Source organism: Leguminivora glycinivorella, chromosome 1 (genome assembly GCF_023078275.1).
Source record: "Leguminivora glycinivorella isolate SPB_JAAS2020 chromosome 1, LegGlyc_1.1, whole genome shotgun sequence".
In the NCBI taxonomy this organism is placed as follows: Eukaryota; Metazoa; Arthropoda; class Insecta; order Lepidoptera; family Tortricidae; genus Leguminivora; species Leguminivora glycinivorella.
The window spans coordinates 32942611-32965453 of NC_062971.1; the positions used below are offsets into that span (position 1 = coordinate 32942611).

Here is a 22843-nt window from a genome sequence, read left to right on the forward strand (position 1 = left end):
TAGTAGTTTTTCTCGTTAAAAAAAATTTGCATATTTATAGCATTAAAGTGTATTAGTACCCATACATTCGTACAGGCAACTCCTGGCGCTAGTAGCTTATAGTATTGCGATCTAGTACAAGCAACTCCTCCTAGATGGCGACTTGTTTTGTTATGTATGGTGGTCTTGAATCTCGATCGACGTATCGTATAACAGGGGTGCGGGGAGGGGAAGTAGCGCGATCGAGCAAGGGCATTCAAACGGGGGACCGTCTTAAATTCAGCTAAAAACGTCACTTGACCAAAAAGAATACAGTTTAACCGATGATACACGAATAGCTTCGTATTCGCTTAGAATTAAAGCAGTTTTCCCGTTTAGTCAAATGAGCTTATTAGTGCCTTGAATAATAGCGTAATCGTCGCGGTTGGCACCATACACGTTACATAAGCATATGCAAGTTTCCGCTAACTTCCCAGATACTTCAGGCGACCACAGAAAACTGAACTACTCAGAACAGCAGCTTGAACATTCATACATTTCCGTGTAACTAAAGTTCATATTTTTTCTCCAATACCTCGTAGTTCCGTTTTATTTAAATTCTCAAATTTTAGTTTTATAAACAAAAATATTTTCTAATTGCTGCAAGCTACCCTCATCTTACTCCATGTAAAGTGTAGGTACTAAGGTCCTCGATAAGCGGTCAGCATTTCCTTGCGATTCTGTTCTGTTAGTTTAGTCTCCTGGTGCCACGGCTGTAACTTTAAACGTAGCAACACGACGGGCCACAACTGCCTTAGGGGCAGTTGCACCAGCAACTGTTAATTCACTTATCAACGCGATGATACTTCGATACTCTTAAACGGTTTGGTGCAACCGACCCTTGGTTACCTCAACGCTGGCACAGCTTAGTCGACCTGGGGTAGGTTAGGTCAGTCGACTGAAGAGTCAGCTGCTGCAGTTTAGTCGTAGGTCTCGGACTCCTGCTGCACGAGCTTGAACCGGCGCGGGCTCTTCACGGACACGGAGCCGTGCCCGTCCAGCGACAGGCGGCCCTTCATCTGCAGGTACCTGCGGGAAAATACATCTGTGAGAGACTTGATCAAAATTTCAGAGGACATGTATCATACACAAGTAGGTACCTAAGGTTTAACTAAGTATTCGGTGAAATTAAAAGTAGTAATTCATTGACGCTTTTATTTATCAGACAGTCAGTTGGAGTGTCTACATACCTCTTAATGTAGCGGCAGACAAGCTTGGTCGGCCTCTGTTGCCACTCGTCCAAAACTTCCTTGGGGGCAAGTACCTGCAAATTACAACAGTTTATTAAGTATGACTATGAAGTATGTAAAACAATAGTTATATTTTTTTTTATATTTCTAGTTATTTATGATCACTAAACGATACAATGTAATACTTTCTGGTTTACCAAAGCCAGAAATTCCGTCTCGTTACCTACTCTACTACTTCTAGATACTATCATCTTATCCTATGCTCTAAATAGGAACGAACCTGGTCGCCCTTGAGCCGGTCGAGCAGCGTGACGCACACGACGGCCGCCTTGACGCCGGCGTGGTGCGTGAGCGCCGCGAACGCCAGGGACTCCATCTCGATGTTCACCACACCAGCCTTGTGGAGCCGCTCTAGATACTCCATCTTGTCTGCTTCGGTGAAGTCGCAGAATGCACCGTCAAGTCGACCTTGACCTGTAACAGGCATTTTTAGATTAAGTATATGTGTGAAGAAGGAACGTACCTACTTTGTCTGTAATGGCCGATAGCGAGCCACGTAAAGCTACATTGTAAGATAAAAGTTACGAGCTGCCTATTAAATAGTTAACCTGTGTTGCGATTACGGAAATTCGGCAATAAAATAACGAATAAACGCTTGACGTCTACAATCGAATGTTCAAATCTTGGTAAAGAAAAGTAAATTATCGCGCTTTGATGGAATCGCTTCTTCAGTCTACTTTCAATATAGCTGCAACTTAAGCTGAAGTGCTCGTCTTAATCATCTTTTAACTTATATCTATCTCCGTATCTGTCCATTCTAGATCTATACTTCTGATAAATCGAGGCAAAAGCATTCGGTATACTTATTGGTAAGTACGTACCCTCGTAGAAGTCGTAGGTGCACATGGTCTTGCCGGTGACGGTATCGTACGGGTCCTCCGGGTCAGCGAGGGCGCGCAGCTCGCGCGCCAGCCGCCGGTCCAACTTGGCCGGCCGTGAAACTGTGTTGCCCAGCACCGTCTGCAATGTGAGAACTCACTTGTTTTAGTGACAAATAGGTTTCAGATACACACACACTGCTTTTGAATAGTTCGATAACACTTCTAAGTAGACAAGGGTTTTGCTTATTTTGAAGGTTAAACTAGCACTCCCACTCTACAAACAGTGAACTCCGAAATATACGGACATTGCATTCTGCTTACTGGTTCAGAGTTTCCTCTCTACTTCAGGTACGTTAGTTTACAACAGTGCCTCCCTCGTAGCCTCAAGTATTGTTCCGGAAGAATACCGGGTTCCGGACCTTGGCGCAATACATCAGCTTGTATCCCACCTCCTATAACATCATTGTAGGACATTTTACCAGTTCCAAAGCATTCTTGAGCGCACCATCAACCGCCTCATCAGAGATGACTACAGTCAACTACAGTGCCCCCCTCATAGCCCACGCCGCCGCAAGTCCCGATTCGGATGAACACCGTGTCCCAGACCTTGGCGCAATACATCAGTTTGTAAGCCCACCCCATAACATGCAGAGCATCTTACCAGTTCCAGAGCATTTTTCAGCGCACCATCAACCGCCTCATCAGAGATGACTACAGTGCCCCCCTCATAGCCGACGCCGCCGCAAGTCCCGATCCGGAAAAACACCGGGTCCCGGACCTTGGCGTGGTACATCAGCTTGATCACCTCGTGGAGCAGGATGCCCACTGATGGGATGCCCATGCCGTGCTGGAATGATACAAGAACTTATAAAAATAAAATAAATGATTTATTCAGTAGCACAGATATTTAAACAATCAGGTTGGTGCATCTTTTTAAGTATATAAGTAAAAATACCTGTGTCAAGAGACACCGCTCCTCCTGACTTATTAACAAACAAAAGCTGCACGAAGTGGTGTTTTGTTTCCTTTACCTTTACACTTACACTAATAAAGTATGTAGATCACATAGCTCATATAAGCAGCTCAATTTTAGAGTGGAAAGACAGTGTTACATATCAAAGGCAAAGGTTTGTTAGTGTTTTTCTGAGGAACAGAATATACCTAAGTACATTATATCTCGTCGAAGCGCTGGTGGCCTAGCGGTAAGAGCGTGCGACTTTCGATCCGGAGGTCGCGGGTTCGAACCCCGGCTCGTACCAATGAGTTTTTCGGAACTTATGTGCGAAATGTCATTTGATATTTGCCAGTCGCTTTTCGGTGAAGGAAAACATCGTGAGGAAACCGGACTAATCCCAATAAGGCCTAGTTACCTCCGGGTTGGAAGGTCAGATGGCAGTCGCTTTCGTAAAACTAGTGCCTACGCCAAATCTTGGGATTAGTTGTCAAAACGGACCCCAGGCTCCCACGAGCCGTGGCAAATGCCGGGAATCTCGTCACTGCTTTGAAAAAATTTCGTATCTCACACTGCTCCTCAAACTTAAAATGCAGTAAGTCTCTATGCGTTCCATACATACTTACTACTAGGGAATGCAATCTCGTCGAAATTGGGGCCCAGGCGAGATCTCGGGAATTCATGAAACCAACCGAGATTGGCCGGTTTGTGGGTTTATTCTTGTAAATAATCACAATATAGCAATGAATAAGGATAACAATAATAAGAATGATTGCTATTATGAAACAAATATTTATCTTGACTATTTTTTCATATTTTTTTGATGTATTTTACATTGTTTAACATAAATTATGTACCTCACAACTCACAATATATTTTTTAAAGTTTGAATTATAGATTATTATGTAAATAAATAAAATAATTCACGAATGAGTAGAAGCGTGCCAAATTAGAATTCGTTGCCATGCCAACCGCGAACAAGTACACAGTATAGAGTACTTAAAAATTCCGCAACGTATGCCTTTATTGGTGGAAGGATAAAAATTTAACATTATAAAAGTCAAGGTTATCCCTACCATCATTAAATAGACCCACATAAAAACATTAACTGTACTCAATTAATTATGACTACTTGACTACTAATAAATTACATAATAATGTTACACTATCAATACAATATAGCAATCTCCTTAAACCCGAGAGTTAAATAAGAAACTAAAATAGAAAGAAAAACAGATATATATACATAAATATTATTAAATAAATATTATTTTTTCACAGATTGACTTAGTCCCACGGTAAGCTCAAGAAAGCTTGTGTTGTGGGTACTCAGACAACGGTATACATAATATACAAGTACTTCAATACATAGAGAACATTCATGACTCAGGAACAAATATCTGTGTTCATCACACAAATAAATGGCCCTTACCGGGATTGGAATCCGAGACCGCGGCGTAGCAGTCAGGGTCACTACCCGCTATATTATAATACATATATAGTAGTGTGACAAAATAGAAATTGTGAGTGTAAAATAGAAATTGTTATTGGTTGCCTAACAAACGACAGCCGTAGTGAGGTTGTTGTAGGCTTCTGCTCTCTCGACATCCAACAAAACTCTGTGCACGAAAATTCGTAAAATAGATGGTTAAATGGTTATATACAATTATACACACAGCCGTAAGTGTAATACCATAATGGCGAATCACGCAAATAGCCCTGGCTTGACACCCTTCGAATGGGGGATGTCTGAAAATTTTAAAATCGCCTGATATTTTTTCTGGTGATAGGAATAAGCATTTCTATTTACAGAAAAAAGTTACAGATTTTTTGGTAGCACCATACATTTTATAAAAATAAAAACGTGTTGCTCGACTGCGCGTACGACCCACTTCGGCAGTTATGAGATTTGTCTTAGTCTTTAAAAAAATTCCATTTTGAATCTGTGCTGGCCACAGACACTGACAGTTGATTGTCAGCTTGACATTTTTCTCGGAGAATTCATAACCATATCTGGTGAACTATTTATTACTGTTTTCGACTCATCTTCTCTCCCTGGCCTCTGATTTTGTCTCCTTCTACGACTACCTTCGCTCTCGAACCCCGGACCGTGATTTTACTGGCTTAAAACGACGACCTTTGATTTTAAACCCTGGACCTGATTCTACTTGCATTAACGAAGACGTGTGCTTGCCCTGCTTGCTGCCGACGGCCTTTACGGTGAACCCCGGACCTGATTACAATTTTTAAGCCCATTGAATTGGGAAAACGTGGATAGGTACTAGCGATTTTGTAAGAGCTAGTTCATCTAATTTGCCAAAATGTGGAACAGCGACAAACACAATGCCTGTGAAGAAGAAATTGATGAAAGATGCAGAGATATTTTGGACAGAGAATGTGTATCCCATTAATTTTGAAAAGTGCAACTAAATGTTATTAGAGTGTAATAAACATAAATTTGTCTTATTTTTGAAAAATTTGTCTTGATCTATATTGACATTATTACTCATTTTAGCACCCATAAGTACGTTTTCACATTATTCGATCTAATACCAGATGTTGGACCGATATCCCATACATTACAGGCGTCGTCTTGGATTTTTTCCCATTGAAATCCTTCCGACATCCGATATTGGATCGGGTAATGTGAAAACAGGCTAACTCCTAGTAGTGATTCATAAGCGCACCTGCCTACAGATGAGAACTAGAGAAGGACCTGTGCCCTAAACAAATAACTTTAGATTGTTGGTTTATTGTCTGCTTTAAGTAGTTAGTGCTCAAAAAGGAAATGAGTTTGCGATGTGACGCCTACTGCTTTTCACATCACCCATTCAGAAAGTGTACTTTTCGGCCCTGTTAGGAGGGAATTAAGTGACACTTTTCTGTTCAATAACTTTGTCTGGCCTGTATAAAATATTAACGCCACGGAAAGTGTTTTGTGTTCTTTATTGCCATCATAGGTACATAAGTTGGTACATTTCAGTAGGTATAGCACAGCTATGAACCCTGTAAGGGCACTGCAAATATAGTTCTTAATAACTAAAAATCTTAATACTTATAATCTTCTAAATCTTAATACCTATATTGCTATGAGAACATTTTTATGTTGTAACATATTTTAATATTATGTATAAAAAAATTGTGTCGATTAAGTGCATAATATTTTTACAACAGACCTGATTCATATTTTAGTATTTTGCTTATATGATATGAAAAAAAAAGTGTCAAATGGTAGCAATAGTAGATTGTGCAACAAGGGAGAAAAATGAGATATATATCTTGAGTGTAGCAAGGTATTCTTAAATTTAATCCTGAGCGTAGTGAGGGATTAAAGTGTTAAGACACAAGGTGGAATTAAATTTGCTACATATATTAACATCAACTTTTAGGAAATTTATATATAATGATATGTTATATGAACATAAAAAATGGTATGTTATGTAACCATGTAAAAAAAATGAAGGGAAAAGTATCACTTTGGTCCCTAATAGCAAAGAGGAAAAGTGCAGGGAAGAAAATAACCCTTTCTTTTCGAATCCCAGTAGCTACACTCAGTATTCAATTACATATAGAATACTTCACTTTGTTCACAATTCAATTTATATCCTCGCTATAAATATGCAATTTTGCTCCCTCGTAACACAATCTACTATAGTGCTGTTAATCGTTAATCATGCTTTAACAGTATGGAGGGCCATAGAAGAATATGGAAAGCCATAGCCGACTGAATTTGATAGTAACTTGACAGTAACTCGACACACATGACACACACCTACAACTAAGAAGTAAAATAAAACAACACAATAAAATAAATCAATTATATTTTATTATAGGACATTGCAAATTATAAAAAAAAAATGTATTTTACCATATTTTTCCTATTGGTCTATCCAAAAAATACACATTTTATAAAATGCCACCATGTCAGATATTTATGGCTTTCTTTTTTATGATATTATTGCCAGCGTGTAACTGCATTTTAAGGTTGGTAAACAAGACACGGTATCTTACACTCGGGTGGTCTTCACAGCAAAATCGCACTCTGGTTGGGCAGTTCCTGCCAACCTATTGACACCAACTTTCCTTCAGCTCCTTTCTTAATATGAACAATTTTAAATCTGGGTTTTTCTGGTTGGTTTTAGAACAAGTTGGTATAAAGCATGTTTTGGGATCCTTATATCGTGTTTATGTACTTGTATTCATTATAACAAATAGTGTCCGGAACTTAAAAGCGATGATCGTCCTTATATCAAGCAAAATCAGAAGTCAGGGAGGCAAAACGGATCGTAAACAGTTCAGCAGGATCAGGTCCAGTGTTTAAAAGCAAACGTCTTCGTTAATGCAAGCAGAATCAGGTCCAGAGGTTAATATCAAAGGTCGTCGTTTTAAGCCAGTAAAATCAACGTCCGGGGTTCGAGAGCGAAGGTAGTCGTAGAAGGAGGCAAAATCAGAGGCCAGGGAGAGAAAATGAGTCGAAAACAGTAATAAATAGTTCACCAGATATGGTTATGAATTCTCCGAGAAAAATGTCAAGCTGACAATCAACTGTCAGTGTCTATTTTTTTTTTTTTTTTTTTTTAATTTATTGGGAGCATTGGCAACTTGGCCATCAGCTCAAACATACAATATTGTCAGTGTCTATGGCTAGCACAGATTCAAAATGGAATTTTTTTAAAGACTAAGACAAATCTCATAACTGCCGAAGTGGGTCGTACGCGCAGTCGAGCAACACGTTTTTATTTTTATAAAATGTATGGTGCTACCAAAAAATCTGTAACTTTTTTCTGTAAATAGAAATGCTTATTCCTATCACCAGAAAAAATATCAGGCGATTTTAAAATTTTCAGACATCCCCCATCTAATACATGTGCCTTAATACATCATGTGTGATAATAAATATCTATTCGAATACAAACTAGTCTTGCCTATTTATATCACCCAGCGGCAAACAAGTCAGAGAATATTTAAATATTATAAAACATGATTTATTGCAGTATAACACCTTGTTTGTTTAATTAAACTAAGTTAGCATTAATAATAAAGTTCCAAGTGAACACGCACTCAAGTAAGCGGGTACGCTGTGTTTGGTTTGTTAAGCGTGGTGTGTATTCAGGGTAAGTCGATATTATATGAATTGTGAATGACAGGGCAGGGAAACAAAATGCGATCGATGGGAAAGTTAAACGCCTGTTCTCTTTGTAAACAGTTAAGCTCTGGTTTCCTAAGACAGCGGTGACAGCACCCCCAAACTATTATATTACTGTTACCTGCCGTTTCCGTGTCTTTCAAATTAGTGATAGTTGTTAACAAAAATTAACTCGATGTCAGTTTTGTGACGACAATTAAGCATGGAATTTCAATAAAAATATTGCTTTTGCGCTCTAAATATCTACATTTAGAACATGAAAAAAGTTTTTTTTTTCAAACAAATTTTATTCGTAATTGTCGTCACAAAACTGACATCGAGTTCATTTTTGTTAACAAATGTCACTAATTTTGGGTCCCAATTTCTAAAAATGCCCTTAAACGCCGTACACATATCTAACACGTTCTTATTTGTAGTGCAATAAGAGCTAATTTGGGGGTGATATTCATTTTTCCTATACGTTTTCCGGGACGCTCTCGACGTTGAGTATCATATACTGAACTAATGGTACGAGTAGTCACTGATCGTGTGACCTTTCCTAAAAGCGCCAAGACGCTACAATATGCTACGACTCATTTGACACTTTCATGAAATATAAAGGCACCGAGGGATGCAGCTCTTGTCAGATATATTCTTATATTATAAATAGATATATGAAAACCATTATTGTGTAAAGTGCCACCTGCCGATATAATCGCCCAGAAACTAGTCGTTGTCAATGTGTCCTTCTATCACTTAATAACCTGATCAATAAATACCTACGGCTACACGCGCCATGAAACAACGGCTGAACGGAATTAAGCTCTCATGAGAAACGAAGGTCTGTCAACCAATCAGCTCCCATATGTAAGTACTTAAAAATGTCACACGCGTACCAAAATCCTTAGTAAAGTCAACCTAAGGAAGGCATATTTTTAGACATGTTGTTGTTGGTTAGGTTGTCGAGATGAAGAATGTTATGAAAGTGAAAGAAGCGAAAGATGTATTTCAAGATACTCAGGATTGTAGGAAGCGGAAATCCGTGGTATCTGCCTATTCCTGCGGGAAAAACAAGCGTGACTACGTGTGTATATGGATCAGGGGTAGGTAAATACCCAACTTGCGATACATCTGACAATTTTAGGAGACCCGTAGGTGAACCTGGTGATAAAATAGAAAACAACTTGGCATCCAAACCTCACCTTCCGCCCCGGGGCTCTAAGGCAAAACCTATTTGTGGCCCTTTTAAATTATATATGCTAAATATATGTTATGGAAGCGAAGGCGCGCCATATATTATGTCACTGACTAAACTAGAATTCACTCGGGAGCGGTTATTTAAAAGAGCAGGCGAGTGATGTATGAACTCTGCAAGTCTTTGCAAAGACAACTTGTGAAAATATTAGCATTAATCTTAAAATTCCCGACTTTGTTTTACTAATATCAGTTAATAGTGTTAAAAATATATCTATACACAAATAAAGAATATATCATTTTAATCAAAGAGGATCGAGTATTATAGGGAGTTACTGGTAAAATGTGTAATCACAGTCATCTCTTGACACAGGCTTAAAACTTTTGAACCTCAGTTTTGACAATTTGGCCCATATTCTTAGCTTGATATGTGTTAAAATGGCAAATATTAATATTAGCGCCATCTAGCTGAGCGTACCCCAAAGGTGTAATGCCATCTAGGCAACCGTATTACCTTTTTCTGTATGGTACTGAGGTACGTTTTTTTCTTAGACTTTATCTGTCTATACGGAGTTATATATGTGTTTGATTTTAATAGACTGTGCTGTAGTGACATTTAATAGACCGGAACTCAGCGTAGAATTAGTGCATTTCCACATTACCAGATCAGATAAGTATCAGATGTAGGACCGATATCTTATAATTATGTATATTCAAGGCGCCATCTTTGAAATCTACCATTTCCCTACACCGGATCGGATAATGTGAAAACGCATTTACTTTGCTAGTTTCCGCCCAGAGCTAGTTTTCGTCCATTTCACGAAATGTTAGAATAATACCTTCTTGTCATCCTAACAATATACCTATAACTTCATCCTCCTTGCGTTGTCCCGGCATTTGCCACGGCTCATGGGAGCCTGGGGTCCGCTTTGACAACTAATCCCAAGATTTGGCATAGGCACTAGTTTTACGAAAGCGACTGGCATCTGACCTTCCAACCCGGAGGGTAACTAGGCCTTGTTGGAATTAGTCCGGTTTCCTCACGATGTTTTCCTTCACCGAAAAGCGACTGACAAATATCAAATGACATTTCGCACATAAGTTCCGAAAAACTCATTGGTACGAGCCGGGGTTTGAACCTGCGACCTCCGGATCGAAAGTCGCACGCTCTTACCGCTAGGCCACCAGCGCATCTATACCTATCGTATAGAGACATATACCTTATTAATTATTTGCAATTCCGTGTGTGGACGAGAACTATAGAATACGTGAACTGAAACTAGCAGACCCTACACAAAATTGGAATTTTAATATTTAAGTTACAAGTGTTTTAATAAATGAAAATTGCTTTTCCAATAAACAGCCCAGTGTAGTGAAGTGGCAGTTTCGGACAGGTAATCGTACCTAATGAAAAATCAATAGTAAGCGATCATTTAAAAATTAATGACTCAATAAGAGCGTGAAACGTGGATGAAATAAAATAATTTACCTACTTCTTTGTACAGTGAATCAAAAATCTGCATTTACTGAAAAAGTACATATCCATATTAATATTATAAATGGGAAAGTGTGTGTGTATGTTTGTTTGTCCTTCTTTCACGGTAAAATGGAGCGACGAATTAACGAGATTTTTTATGTGGAGATAGTTGAAGGGATGAAGAGTGACATAGGCTACTTTTTTGTCCCTTTCCAACCCCCCTTCCCTAAAGTAGGGGGTGGAAATTTGTATGCAGCATTCCGCAATTTTAGATTTTAACGCGAGTGAAGCCGTGGGCAAAAGCCAGTGTATCTATAAAAAAAAACCGACGTATGACCACTCTCTATTACCTACTTATCTAGATAAAATTGTTCCCATGTTTTGCGAGCTGCGTAAGGTGAAAACCCGGGTTCGTTGTCCAGCTTGGTCACTGGTGGGTTTGGTCGCATTTTTTTGTATGTTTGTAAATTTATAATTTATCGTTAAATATCTCTCAAAGTATGGACGTGATAGATTAGACGAACAGGAGAGCACAATACAATATGTGTTGTGGCAATATGTGGAGCTAGGTGATATAGTCTATAGAGCTTCAAGATGTTTATATGAACCGTTGACCGTGACCGTGAGTGTCATTGTGGTTGTACTGTAGTGCCACCGCCGGCACCTTTGGTCTCCGACAATGCAAAGGTTAATTGCTAGTAGTAGTACATAATTATAGCACATAATGTAAACAATATTGTAATCTATAGGTATTAGAGCAAGTAAACAAAACTAAACATGTGACTTGACCATTCGTACGGTACATTCCATTGATTCAAGTAACGATACTAAAGCTTGTGTGATGTATAATTGACTTAATATTATTAAATATCTACTTTATTCTAATACCAGATGAGAAGACTTTCAAGATAATTTCGTGCTTGGAAGTATGCAGATATTCTGGTTGCCAAAAAGGAGACCGTCAATTTTACAGAATTGAGGAAACTTCGGAAACTGTAGGTACAAAATTCAAACTTCGGAGGAAACATTCCCTAAAACGACACATCAGTCATCATGAGCGTTAGCAAAACACCACTCATTTTATGAAGGAAATAATAACTGTGAGCACCCTCGTCTATACTCCATATACGCTGCAATGCAATCTATTCGTTCGCTAGCCGTACGACTGGAGCTGCCCTCACTTTGTTGGCTTTTCTATGTTAAGTCTAAATAGGGTCTACTTAGTCCCAAAGACTATATATTAATGTAGCATTTATATCGCATAATAACCAGTTCAAGCAGCCCTAAACCAACAGAAATCAGTACTGATATTCGCACCGACGCGGCAGCCTAATTGATCAATTGACGCTTCGTATCTCTGTTTGCCCAATGACGGCGCGAAAACAAAAGCGAGTAAATATACCTACAGATGTGGTGCGAAAAGATTTGCTTTCGTATTGAGCCCTGGAGTATCAATCCAGTAGCCGTGAGTTCAAGTCCCACCCATGGTAGTGATTTTTCCCCCTGAAATTCATTTTCAGTTTATAATATTTTAGTAATATCAAACAGATTTCGTAAGCAATTTGGGAGAAAACTTAACATTCACTAAAGAAAATTGCAGTAAAGGACCAACTTTCGTGATGGATCACGCGAAACCTATAAGTGCTAGAACCAAAGTGTCAATGAACGATTTGTAGTAAATTTATCAAGGATTACTTTTTTCCTACACGCTTTTTCTGTATCTACAACGGTTTTGTCAGAAATCGCGAAAAACCGCATTTTCGGCTATTTAAGGGGGGAAGAGGGGTGACGCAGAGGGGGGAGGGATGGGGAGGGTTGATGAAAAATAACTTCGGCCTGTAATGTACATATCCCAATCAAAAAAAATCTTCCATTAATTATGCCAACATTTTCATACATAACTTTCCAGAAGCAAACGGACTATATAGGCTAGTTTCCTACCAGTCAAATCAGCTTCTTTTTAAGAACTGTCAAAACGATTTGCTAATATGGAATTACTATGAAATACTGAGGAGTGACGTCACGGTCAATTCATTTACTTCATATATTTCTCTTTAACTTATTAAATAGAAACTATGTTTGAACATAACTACTGTCCAAATTTTTCTTCTAATTATGTGGTGCTTTATTTCGTGCACTACATAAAATATTTTATTTTAAGTATAGGAAACTAGCCTATTGTTACGGAAACGTACGAACGTGTCATACTATTTCAGTCAGTCTCAGTACAAGATGTACTGACATTGACTGAACTAGCATGACAAATACGAACGTTTCCGGAAAAATACGAAGAAAACTCTTTTCGCACCACATCTGTACTCCGTTAAATACGCTACATATCCTTATAGCGTTATTCATAAAAGCTTTCTAGGTACACCTGGGTTAGCTGATATTCGTTTGTCATCATCTATCATATCGACGTATTTGTGAGAAAGGGACAAAACACTTTTTAACTAATCAGTACAGTAACTTTTTTATGAATAAGGGGGCCATTATTGTATAAGTACCTAGTTCATAAAATTCGTTTATTATAAATTGAAATGAACCGAAAGCAAAACGTATACGTATGTAACAACAAATCAGCCGTGTCATGACGTGCCTTAATAAAACTCCTATCAGTATTAATAGTATACATTTTCGTCAGTTTGTAGCGGTATCGAACACCCACAGCCTCAAACTAATTTCACGCTAGGCCTGCGGTTGTGTACGCTTTCATAACTATGTATACTTAACTAAATCCATGAAACATTCTTTCATAACTATGTATACTTAACTAAATCCATTTCAATCAATTAATGTTAAAAAAACTTGTGACCTCTGGGGAGTCTCTGTCCATGGTGTTAAATCTTTGATAGAAATTGTAGCGCCTGACTTGGTAGTTATCTTTAATAACAGTGTTGATTGTGGTGAGTTTCCTGATCTTATGAAACACAGTAAAGTCATTCCATTATTTAAATCTGGTAGCACATCCGACCCCACTAATTTTAGACCGATATCAGTGTTACCGACATTCAGCAAAATTTTTGAAAAGTTAGTGTTATTTCAGCTATTGCAACATTTTAACATCAATAATCTAATGCACAATAAACAATTTGGTTTTACACGGGGTCGCTCAACAACCGACGCTGGTGTTGAGCTAATCAAACAGATTTTCGATGCCTGGGAGGAGTCACAGGATGCCTTGGGTATCTTCTGTGATTTATCTAAGGCTTTCGATTGCGTCTGTCATGAAACACTGATCAGGAAATTGCACTACTATGGAGTGCGAGGATCGGCACTGAATTTAGTCAAATCTTACTTACACGATAGAATACAAAGGGTCGACGTGAATGGACAGCGCTCACCGGGGTCACTAGTCTCTATGGGTGTACCGCAGGGATCAATATTGGGGCCTTTCCTGTTCCTTATCTACATTAATGACCTGCCATATCTTGTAAAGACCCACCATGATATAGTATTGTTTGCAGATGATACTTCCCTTATTTTCAAAGCCAAACGTCAGCAACAAACTTGTGAAAATGTAAACAATGCTATTTCCGAAGTAGTTAATTGGTTTAGTGTTAATAACTTATTGTTAAATGAGAAAAAGACTAAATGTATTAAGTTTGTAACGAGTAATGCTAAAAATGAACAAGCAAGTGTCGTTGTGAAGGATGAGGAATTGGAACTGGTAGATAGTACAGTTTTTCTTGGCATAACTTTAGATTCTAAACTTCAGTGGGGTCCCCATATTGCTACCCTCTCGAATAGACTGAGCTCTGCAGCATTTGCAGTGAGCAAGATCCGTCAGTTAACAGACGTGGAAACAGCTCGATTAGTTTATTTTAGTTACTTTCACAGCATTATGTCATATGGTATTTTACTATGGGGCAGTGCTTCAGAGATAAATACCATATTTGTTCTGCAGAAGAGGGCTATTCGAGCAATATACAAAATGAACCATAGAGACTCACTTAGAGATAAGTTTAAGGACATTAATATAATGACAGTGCATTGTCAATATATTTATGAGAATATTATGTATGTACATAAAAACATTTGTAAATTTAAGAAAAACTGTGATGTACATAATATAAACACTAGAAATAAGCATAAGCTTGCAGTGCCCTTCACTCGGCTCCATAAAATTAAAAAATCATTCATGGGTAATTGTGTAAGATTTTATAACAAACTTCCTAATGCCATCACTGAACTGTCTTTTAATCGATTTAAACATTATGTAAAGCGTATACTGATCTCTAAAGCCTACTACAGCACACAAGACTACATGAATGATGAAACACCGTGGGATACAAGTATTGTTGAAAACCATTAATTATATAGCTTATTAATGATGATAATTATTGATAATTCAATGTATTTTTATACAATTTTTTTGACATTTAGAATTTATTCTAGAAATTTTTATACTAGTATTTTTTTATACAATTTAGATTGATATGCAAACCGATATTTAGAATAAGATCAATACACTGTTGACAATTTAAAAGTGCTGTAAGCCTATTTGAATAAAGAATATTTTGATTGATTGATTGATTGATTGAAACCGTAAGCTCAATACAAACAAGTATGGCATAAGGAGAAGGGTGTCTGAGTTCCTACATTTAATTTACCACTCAAATGTGAGTAGTTAGCAACTCGCAAAAACACCGTAAATGGGCCCGAAACTTATCCCGTTTGACAAGCATTCAATCATTTTCAGATATTTAACTCGCCTAAAATCGATCGGAATTGGCACAGCATTTATATTTTTCCTGTATAGGAAAGAACATATCGACAGAATATGCACGAAACTTAACTCAGCATATTATATAATATCTCGGCTTATGCCTATCCTGTCTAAGGAAAACCTGATGATAGCCTACCATGCATACTGTCATTCTGTCTTGTCATATGGTTTGGATTTGTGGGGCTTGGCTGCTGACAGGGACAGACCTTTCCTCATACAAAAGAAAATTGTGAGGAAAATGGCACGAGTGGCCCCTGACGCGCCGGCTCGTCAGTTATTTATTGACCTTCATATTCTTACTTTACCCTGTAAGCTGATTCTGGAGGTAGGCAAATACGTAAGGCAAAACTTAAACATGTTTCCGAGGAAAAATTGGACCAGCAACCGCTTCCGAGACCAGAGACAATACGACTTAGAATTGCCAAAACATAGATTAAAAAAAACCGCTCTCTCCTTACATGTATAGGGAATTTGGGACCTAAACTGTATAATAAGATCCCAGTATATATCAAAAGCGCGCGCACCAATTTAGGATTTATTCTAAAACTAAAATCCCATTTAATCCAAAAGGCCTATTATTCAGTAGCTGAATTCTTGGATGAATAGTAATAGCACGATAAAATGTAATAAGTACCTAAGTATTAATTGTTACATCTTTTTAAACTTACTATTTAGTTTAGTCACTAATTAGTTATTGATATGTATTTTTATGACAATTTATAATTAAGAATATTAACCATACTTTCCTTGTTCACGCCATTGTTTGACATGTTAAATTCCTTTGTAAATAATATATATACCTAATTGTAAGACTGACAATGTATAATTAATACAAAATAAATGAATATGAATATATGAATATATTACTTTTTTGTTAAGGACAAATTTATTTAAGTACAGAGTACAGTGAACTAATTTGAACCCTAGAACAGAGTACAGTGAACTAATTTGAACCATGTCAAAATGAAAAGCAGTAAGAGATTTCTTACAATCTGATTTATAACGTCTCTATGACATAGTTCTGGTTCCAATTGGTTAACTGTACTTACAAACATGGTCACTCTACTAAGTTTAATTAAGGAACTGTTACGACATGATTTAGTGTGCCTAATAACTAAGTATACGATGTTCCAAAAGTAATCAAACGTTGATGACAATTTAGTATTTGAATCGGATAAGGTAAAAAGCATTATCACGGGCTTCCCTGTGGCCTGTGGCACAAGCGCCGGCCGCATACCCCGACATGACAAGTTTGCTACATAATTATAATACATACCTCTACTATCAAAAAAAAACTAATGTCGTTCAGATATACACTATCAAATATTTATGATGAATTACCAACATCGTAAATAAACTGATCAATATGTATTTTTATTAGGCGAGTAAGTTTTCTGTAACCTTTCACTAGAAACAGCGGTCACCGCCCGTGCAAGGTGAAGCGAGTTGCCGAGGTGACTACAATCCAGATCAATGTAAACGGATCACATTGCAGATAACTGCTTGCAACGTGCCCTGATTTTATTACTACTAAGTGTAGGTACAATAGGTACATAGTCTCTGCCGTTGACATTTACACTCACGTGCCATTCCATATGTATGTGAAATGGTTAGTCGAACTTGACTGCGAGTATTTCGTGATTACATAACACTGTTTATAAATATTTAAAGTGAGATAATATGCTAATCGAGAAGCTATTGCTCCAAATATTTATCGAGAACGTTTGTTGATCGATTTAGATTTTCAAGGATATTATTAACAAGGTATTATGATGATAATGATCCAACCAATTCACACTGATGGACAGCACGGGGCCCACTTTGAACATGGAGTAGCGGTAGGAGAACTGGCTGATGTCCTGCAGGGTGGTGCCGCACGGCAGCTTGTGTATACACCTCTATGTGGTTGCTAGGATACAGGTGTAGGTACTCACACTGATGGACAGCACGGGGCCCACTTTGAACATGGAGTAGCGGTAGGAGAACTGGCTGATGTCCTGCAGGGTGGTGCCGCACGGCAGCTTGTGTATACACCTCTATGTGGTTGCTAGGATACAGGTGTAGGTACTCACACTGATGGACAGCACGGGGCCCACTTTGAACATGGAGTAGCGGTAGGAGAACTGGCTGATGTCCTGCAGGGTGGTGCCGCACGGCAGCTTGTGCCCGATCTCCGCCATTATGTGGTACGCGAACTGCTCCATGCGCTTCGGCGTACCCCCCATGCAGACGAACTGTTCGAGAAACAAAAATGTTATTATTATATCTAGTCTAATAGGCAAGCTTTTTATTGTAAGTATATACAAAAAAACCGGCCAAGAGCGTGTCGGGCCACGCCACGCTCCGTGTAGGGTTCCGTAGTTTTCTGTATTTTTCTCAAAAACTACTAAACCTATCAAGTTCAAAACAATTTTCTTAGAAAGTATTTGTAAAGTTCTACTTTTGTGATTTTTTCATATTTTTTAAACATATGGTTCAAAAGTTAAAGGGGGGGGGACACACTTTTTTTTCCTTTAGGAGCGATTATTTCCGAAAATATTAATATTATCAAAAAACGATTGTAACAAACCCTTATTCATTTTTAAATACATATCCAACAATATATCACACGTTGGGGTTGGAATGAAAAATGATTGTGAGATTATCCGCGGACGGACGGACGGACGGACGGACGGACGGACATGGCAAAACTATAAGGGTTCCTAGTTGACTACGGAACCCTAAAAAGGCAGGAAACCATTTAAAAAGTGTCACATTACCACCAAGTACATGTCACTTACAGACTTTGCAGTGAGATAGTAGGCGTCTGTTACGCAGCGGTGGAATTGACTTTATAAGTGTATAGATTTAAGTCATTTCAACTACACTGCACCAGCTTTATAAATTAATAAAAAAACTAATTTCAAACTTATTTCTGTCCATTGTTTTTAGTAAAGTACCAGACACCAGACAGCAGTAAAGTTAGGAACAGGACGGGAGGTATGCAAGAGCACAGTTTTAAAGTTAAGTCGCTCGTAAATTTCTACATGGCTAGCAAAGTCGTCTGTTCACATTTTAAGCTTAATGAGAATTGTTTATTTTATACCTTATTTAGTACAAGGTAATAAAATACAACTTGTACCATTATGTAGACGATACCTAAAAAGTTTTTAATGTGTGGTTCGGCATTCCTAAGCCAAAACTAAATAATGAGGACCCTTTGGGGATCGGTACCTTAACGTCGCCGAACATCTCGACCAGGTCGTGGGAGCCGCTGCCGAGCGCCAGGTGGTACAGGATGTCCTGGTCCATGAGCTCGATGTTGGGGTTCCGGAGCCGCCCCGTGCCGCCTGGGTATCTGTAGTGCAGGTGTGGGTACCTTAACGTCGCCGAACATCTCGACCAGGTCGTGGGAGCCGCTGCCGAGCGCCAGGTGGTACAGGATGTCCTGGTCCATGAGCTCGATGTTGGGGTTCCGGAGCCGCACCGTGCCATCTGGGTATCTGTACGGAAATTAAATAATACACATTAGATTAGGCCTACACACACATTACATGGAGTAAAAAAACCCATATAGCTTACGACCACCACACACTTTTCAACACATTTTGCTGCGCTTGAGAGACACTAGTGTAGGGTAGCGCTTATTAACGGGAAATGAACCGTCAATGCCGAATTTTGGATAACAATAAGTCTTAACGTCAGGGATGGCAGATAACTTAACCACGGAGAAATTCGAACACTTTCCTTAATTTCTATGAAACAGAAGTACATAGGTCGAACAATTTTTTGACATTTTGTAGATTTTGAGTATTGAAAGGTAATGTAATCGTAAACATTGCTAAATATTTACGCATTATTGTGTATGACCAGAATTAGGATGTGGGTTGACATTATCCCATGGCCTTATTAGAGTTTAACTGTGTGGGAGCTATTCTTCCCATGGCCCAGTAAATTGTCTTGTCATGTCATAAAAACTCTCGTTAGTAATAAAACTGTTTTTGTGTTCAACCTAGAGTGAATTCATGTACCTAGCTATAAAATTTCCTTTTAAAGACTTTCCCTGAAAAATTTCTTCTTGAAGATAGTATCATAAAATTTAATAATCGTGTTGCTTTTAACCAAAAAATAATGAGGTAAGTATTTATCCCATTGCCTGTCTATATCTATATCTATATATATATATATATATATATATATATATATATATATATATATATATATAAACCTTTGTCATAATGCACAGTACCTAAAGCTATCTTACTTTTTATTTTTATATAAACTGTTAAAAATAACTTTTGGAAGTTCACCATTATGTCAATCTAATTATAAATTGTTTTCTAAAATGATCTAAATATACATTCGGCTTTTATTTAATGGCACATACGGTCAATACATGTAAAGCCTGGCCAGAAATATATGTGTAGGTACTTAATGTTATTCTGATGTATGGGGCCCGGCCTTCACATTTGGCCTGTTTAAACAATTATTTTTGAATCTCGCATACGGGATTTTGTCACTAAAATACCGGTTGAAAACGGTGACGCGTATTATTTTCAGTGACAATTTTCTGAATTCGAACGCGTGAGACTCAAAAATCGGCCCGCTGTATAAGTGTTTATTAAGAGTTCCTACGTTTATCTCTTACCTCCCTCTCTCTCTACGTTTAATCGTGAGATTCGTGAGTAGCAAAAGTTCGAACTCGCGAAACACCTGTGACTATGAGTAAAATGGCACATTTACCCTTATTGACCTTTATTAATTAACGAGTAACCTCCGGAATCATCCATGATTCATAGAACAGCTGTCAACTTTTTACACACACTGTAATAATTATAACTGTATATACAAAAACTAAATTACCTGTCGGGCTCCGTTGCATATTGTCTCTTAAAAGTCATGGCATTAACCTCTCGAATAACTCGTAATTAATTAAAGATTCCACTTGAGTAGCAAGATAACTGGTAGTACCTGACCCTCCACCATGAGTTACACTTTTGAAAATACGTTAGCGTTACTTGATAGCGTATTTATTTATATCCATTATAAAAGTGAACACTGAATATCAACCTAAACATTTAATAGAACCACTTGTACTATTTTACTGGGTGGAAAGATAATTCAGGCCCTGGGGGGTTACCATGACGTAATAAAGACGTTCAGTTTAGGTTGAGAGAAAGGGACACAGCTATAGCAGTTACATAGCTCCGTCCCTCTCTCTCAACCTAAACTGAACGGTTTTAGCACGTCATGGTAACCCCCCCTGGAGGAAAACTACCTTAAATCCTTATGCTGGTCCAATTTATTACTAAAAGAAGACATTCCTTTATTTTTTTAAAGAAACAAAACTGCATTCAAAGATTTTCTGAAATTCGCCATGGATATGTATGGTGTAAATTGATAGTAATAGTTATTTGTTATACAAGGGGGCAAAGTTGTATTTTAACACACGAGAAGTAAAATACATTTGCACCCGAGTGTAACACAAAACTTTTCCCCTCACTATAGCGAGGAAACTACAACGCAAAAAATGCGTTTATCACTGCTTCCAGTAGTTCCACAGGTGGTAAATCATCTTTATTACTAGATTCACCTACTTTTATCAATTTTAAAGCAGTTAATTTGACTTTATTCAAGGTCAAATTACTTTACCCACTAGTGGATAAAATGCGTTTTTATCCGCTGGTATTAAAGGGGTCAAAACACGTGTTTCCGAGCTAGTGAGGGGAAAAATAAATATATTCTTAGATTTAACAATAATTGTTATTATTTTTAAGACCAAATATTTATTAGAGAAATTTTATCCTGAATAATTATTCTATCGATTAGTTTCATAAAAATGGGAGTTTTTTTTTTTTTAGTTACTTCGAGTCCCGGCCGAAACAAGCGAGTTTAGAAAATCTTTGAATGCAGTTGTTTCTAGTACTAGAGCCCACGACCAAAACCATGTCTCATAGCAATACGGCAAAAACCCTATAAAATCGTTAGATTGTATGATTCTGAACCCGACTAGGTGTGTAGTAACGGTCGAAAGTGTAGCAACTGCGTGGGAGGCCATTTCTGCTGTGTCAAAAAAAAAAATCGTTAGGCAGTCGGTATTATAGCAATACGTCTGATAGTGAAAATGTACATAGATTTTATAATTGTATTACGAAAAAGTTTGTTTTCAGACATTTTGCGCGTAGCACATAGCCTGAGCGCATTTTTGAAAATGTCAACAAATTTAGCCGACCTGTATCATAGCAATACGGATAATTTTTTTTTTTTAACTTTTCGTATTGCTGCCATGATTACCAAAAACCTGTTTTCAGACACTTTAAGTGTAGCATATACTCCCATGGATGGTATGAAGACGAGGGACGATTTCAGTTTTCGTGGTTCTCTGGCAACCAACTACCTGAGTTGAGCAACGTTATTTTGGACGACAAATCATCATCCACAACAGGTACAGTTTACATGGCTTTTGCTGTTAATTTCATAAATAAGTTCGTGATTTTTACTAACGATGTTTATTTTACAGAAGAGGACGTTGAAGATCTCCCGAGCGACGTCGAGAGTGATTTCGAAGACGACGATTCCGAATCCGACAGCGATTGAATACGAGAATATTTTGTAACTTTGAATAAACCGTTTTTTTTTCAACTTCATCCCAGTTTCCTTTTGTGCGATTTATTTCAGTCCTTCAACTTCAATGTTACGGTTTCGGGTAAATTCTTTGTTAATTATCATCTAATAAATTCAGGGTCGCAACGTATTCATTGGTTTGTAACAGAGAATTCAAGATGCCTCAATACGATTTTTAAATGATATCTGAGTATCGAAAAGTTGTCTGATAGAGAAGGTGCTACACTTAATTTGTCTGATATAAATTTTTTGCACATGTGGACAACTTATTTTATCATGTCCAACAATTTTCAGACATATTGCTATGATACCGATCGGTAAAATTTGTTAACATTTTCAAAACGGTCTCAAAATTTAATGCGTTCACATTTCCGTCTGAAAATTGTTTTGTTCGCATCAAATAACCAAAATTTACTAATAAAAAAGATTTTCAGACGTATTGCTATGAGACATTTTTTTTGTCTCATTTTTAATTTTTTTAAGTGATTTTACGGGTTTGCGCTACACCACTAACGTCTGAAAAATATGTTTCCGGTATCTCAGAACTATCATTCAACTACAGTCTGCAAATCAGACATATTGCTATGATGCAGTTCGGTAAAATTCTTTGACAATTTTGAAAATTCGGTCAGATCAAACGCTACGCGGAAAATGTCTGATATTGGTATTTTCGA

At 37.8% G+C, this 22843-nt stretch overlaps 1 protein-coding gene across 4 annotated transcripts in view; it reads right to left on the bottom strand.

The window, feature by feature from the left end:
- Nucleotides 1-257: 257 nt before the first annotated feature.
- The window catches only part of LOC125232573 (uridine phosphorylase 1), a 42607-nt gene continuing 20021 nt past the window's right edge, over nucleotides 258-22843 (bottom strand). For all 4 annotated transcript variants that reach the window (XM_048138467.1, XM_048138331.1, XM_048138407.1 and 1 more), the window contains 7 exons: nucleotides 18925-19048; nucleotides 17639-17800; nucleotides 2751-2936; nucleotides 2090-2228; nucleotides 1489-1682; nucleotides 1209-1282; nucleotides 258-1047 (listed from right to left, as the gene is read on the bottom strand). In XM_048138467.1, coding sequence (XP_047994424.1) covers nucleotides 939-1047; nucleotides 1209-1282; nucleotides 1489-1682; nucleotides 2090-2228; nucleotides 2751-2936; nucleotides 17639-17800; nucleotides 18925-19048 — 988 coding nt within the window. In that variant the 3' untranslated portion in view covers nucleotides 258-938. The remainder of the gene's footprint in view (nucleotides 1048-1208; nucleotides 1283-1488; nucleotides 1683-2089; nucleotides 2229-2750; nucleotides 2937-17638; nucleotides 17801-18924; nucleotides 19049-22843) is intronic.